At 44.1% G+C, this 1,981-nt stretch overlaps 1 protein-coding gene across 1 annotated transcript in view; it reads left to right on the top strand.

The window, feature by feature from the left end:
• The window catches only part of LOC118429307 (sodium-coupled monocarboxylate transporter 1-like), a 3,532-nt gene extending 3,210 nt beyond the window's left edge, over positions 1–322 (top strand). Inside the window, exon 5 of the mRNA XM_035839788.1 lies at positions 319–322. Within this exon, the coding sequence (XP_035695681.1) occupies positions 319–322 (4 nt within the window). The remainder of the gene's footprint in view (positions 1–318) is intronic.
• Positions 323–1,981: the final 1,659 nt, after the last annotated feature.

Genomic DNA, 1,981 nt, shown 5'->3' on the forward strand with positions numbered 1-1,981 from the left:
TTTGGCACATTTAGACAGATTAGCCGTGAGGTTCGGTGGGAGTCACTTCACCGTCATGGGGGCAAGGGCATGGCGAGTATTGAACTCAGGACCTACTGATTCTGATTCCAATGCTCTTGCCGTTGCGACACACAGACACCCCAGTGTAGAGGGAAGGTACATGGTAATAGGGGAGAGAGACAGTAGTATGTCGTCAAGCAACTCCCATCACATTTACAGACAGGGAATATAACGAAACTTTACAGTTAAGTTTTACACGTTGGTGAGAGAAATGTGCTCCCTTTATACTGCGGAATCCCTGTTCCTGACATATCATAGGTAGGCACAACGAGGTCTTCACCTGTGCCATTCTTAGACACTGTTGACGCTATTCTGCACGATTTACCAGTATATACAATAGTTGTTATGTACTTAGAATATTGTTACTTATTTTTATCCTGTCCATGTCAAATTCCATTTTGTATCATCTTTGTCTGTGTCAGCAGGGCTAGCCCTGTGCAATACCCACAGGCTAGTTGGGGACTCCTGGCTGTGTGTGCTGAACAGCCAAACCAATAAATGGATACTGAATAATTCATCTAATAAAATGACAGGTCTGTAGCTGTATCACCTGTGTGTACACACTGTGTGACACCTGTACCCACCTGTGTCACACCTGTACTCACCTGTGTGACACCTGTACCCACCTGTACCCACATGTGTCACACCTGTACACACCTGGGTAACCGGTCGTTTCGTTACATCGCCTTTTCGTTACAGTCGATTCGTTACATCACGAAGTCATTTCGTTACACATGGCAAGGTCATTTCGTTACACTTGATTATTATCCTATCTTGGTCGCATGTTAAGCGCTATATAAGTGTTTTCCTGTTATCTTGTTCATATTGATCTTCCTTGGTTGACATTAGAGACGTGACTGGACACACAATTTTACGTTTGGTTTTGGTTACATGTTTGTTTTTTATCGTTCGATTTTGTTCCGTTCCGTGATAACGTTACCAATAGACACATATCATTCATCCCTAACACGTCCCTGTTTCTCATATCTCTCTACTTACACTGTTCAATGTTTCTATATCTTCAAGAAAGGGTATTCGATTAAGTTTTTACCGGGGAAATGCGAATTCGGGAAAGGTAAGTCGGGGAATTATTTGCGGCTCGGCTCGGCTCGGATCCAAGATGGCGGCCCGACTGGATCGGCTATCCCAGCATGCACAGCGATTGCAAGCGGACGTCATAGCATCAGTTGTCGACAAAGGAAAACATTTGTGTGCTATCAAGGAGCTTTTATATCAGATATAAAAGCTCCTTGGTGCTATGTAGGAAATGTACAGAAACATGATATTTTCTCCGTTTAAACTGGCACATGGGTAGTGTTTAGTAAAGAAATTGCTATGGAGAGATACCAGCCTGAAATATTCACTTTGAAGGGGTATTGGATAGCGCTTTTTTGGCAAGTTGTCGGCGCAGAACGGACCAGAAGCAGATGAAAGTGTATTGCCATATTACGTATGTCGCCCGTCTAACAACAATAGGTTCTTTACTGCGCTGTATATCAACGATACTAAAAGCATTTAATCGTGATTTTACACATCACTTGTGTAGAAGATGTGCCGTGAGGCACTTTGTCCAGGGTTCCTGTAAAAACCGGGGCCCCGCAGGGCCCCGCGGGGCCGCGACGGGGCCCCGTACGGGGCCCCGTTTGCGGAGTGACTTGAAAAAAAACAACAACTAGTTTTGGATTTCTCACCACCAGCATTTCTCAGCAGGATAATCAAAATACATTGATATTAATCATTAATATAATAATCATTGTGTAATAATCAAAATACATTGATATCAGCCGCACGTTGCGTCGTTGCCGAGTCCATGGTTCCTGCGTCCTGGACCTGGACCTGACCCTTTCTTGCAGAGGGAGGGAAGAGCTTTAACCTGTTTTATTGGTACAATAACGCTACAGAACTCATAGCGAGTGCTGCT

The sequence above is a fragment of the Branchiostoma floridae genome, chromosome 13 (assembly GCF_000003815.2).
Source record: "Branchiostoma floridae strain S238N-H82 chromosome 13, Bfl_VNyyK, whole genome shotgun sequence".
In the NCBI taxonomy this organism is placed as follows: domain Eukaryota; kingdom Metazoa; phylum Chordata; class Leptocardii; order Amphioxiformes; family Branchiostomatidae; genus Branchiostoma; species Branchiostoma floridae.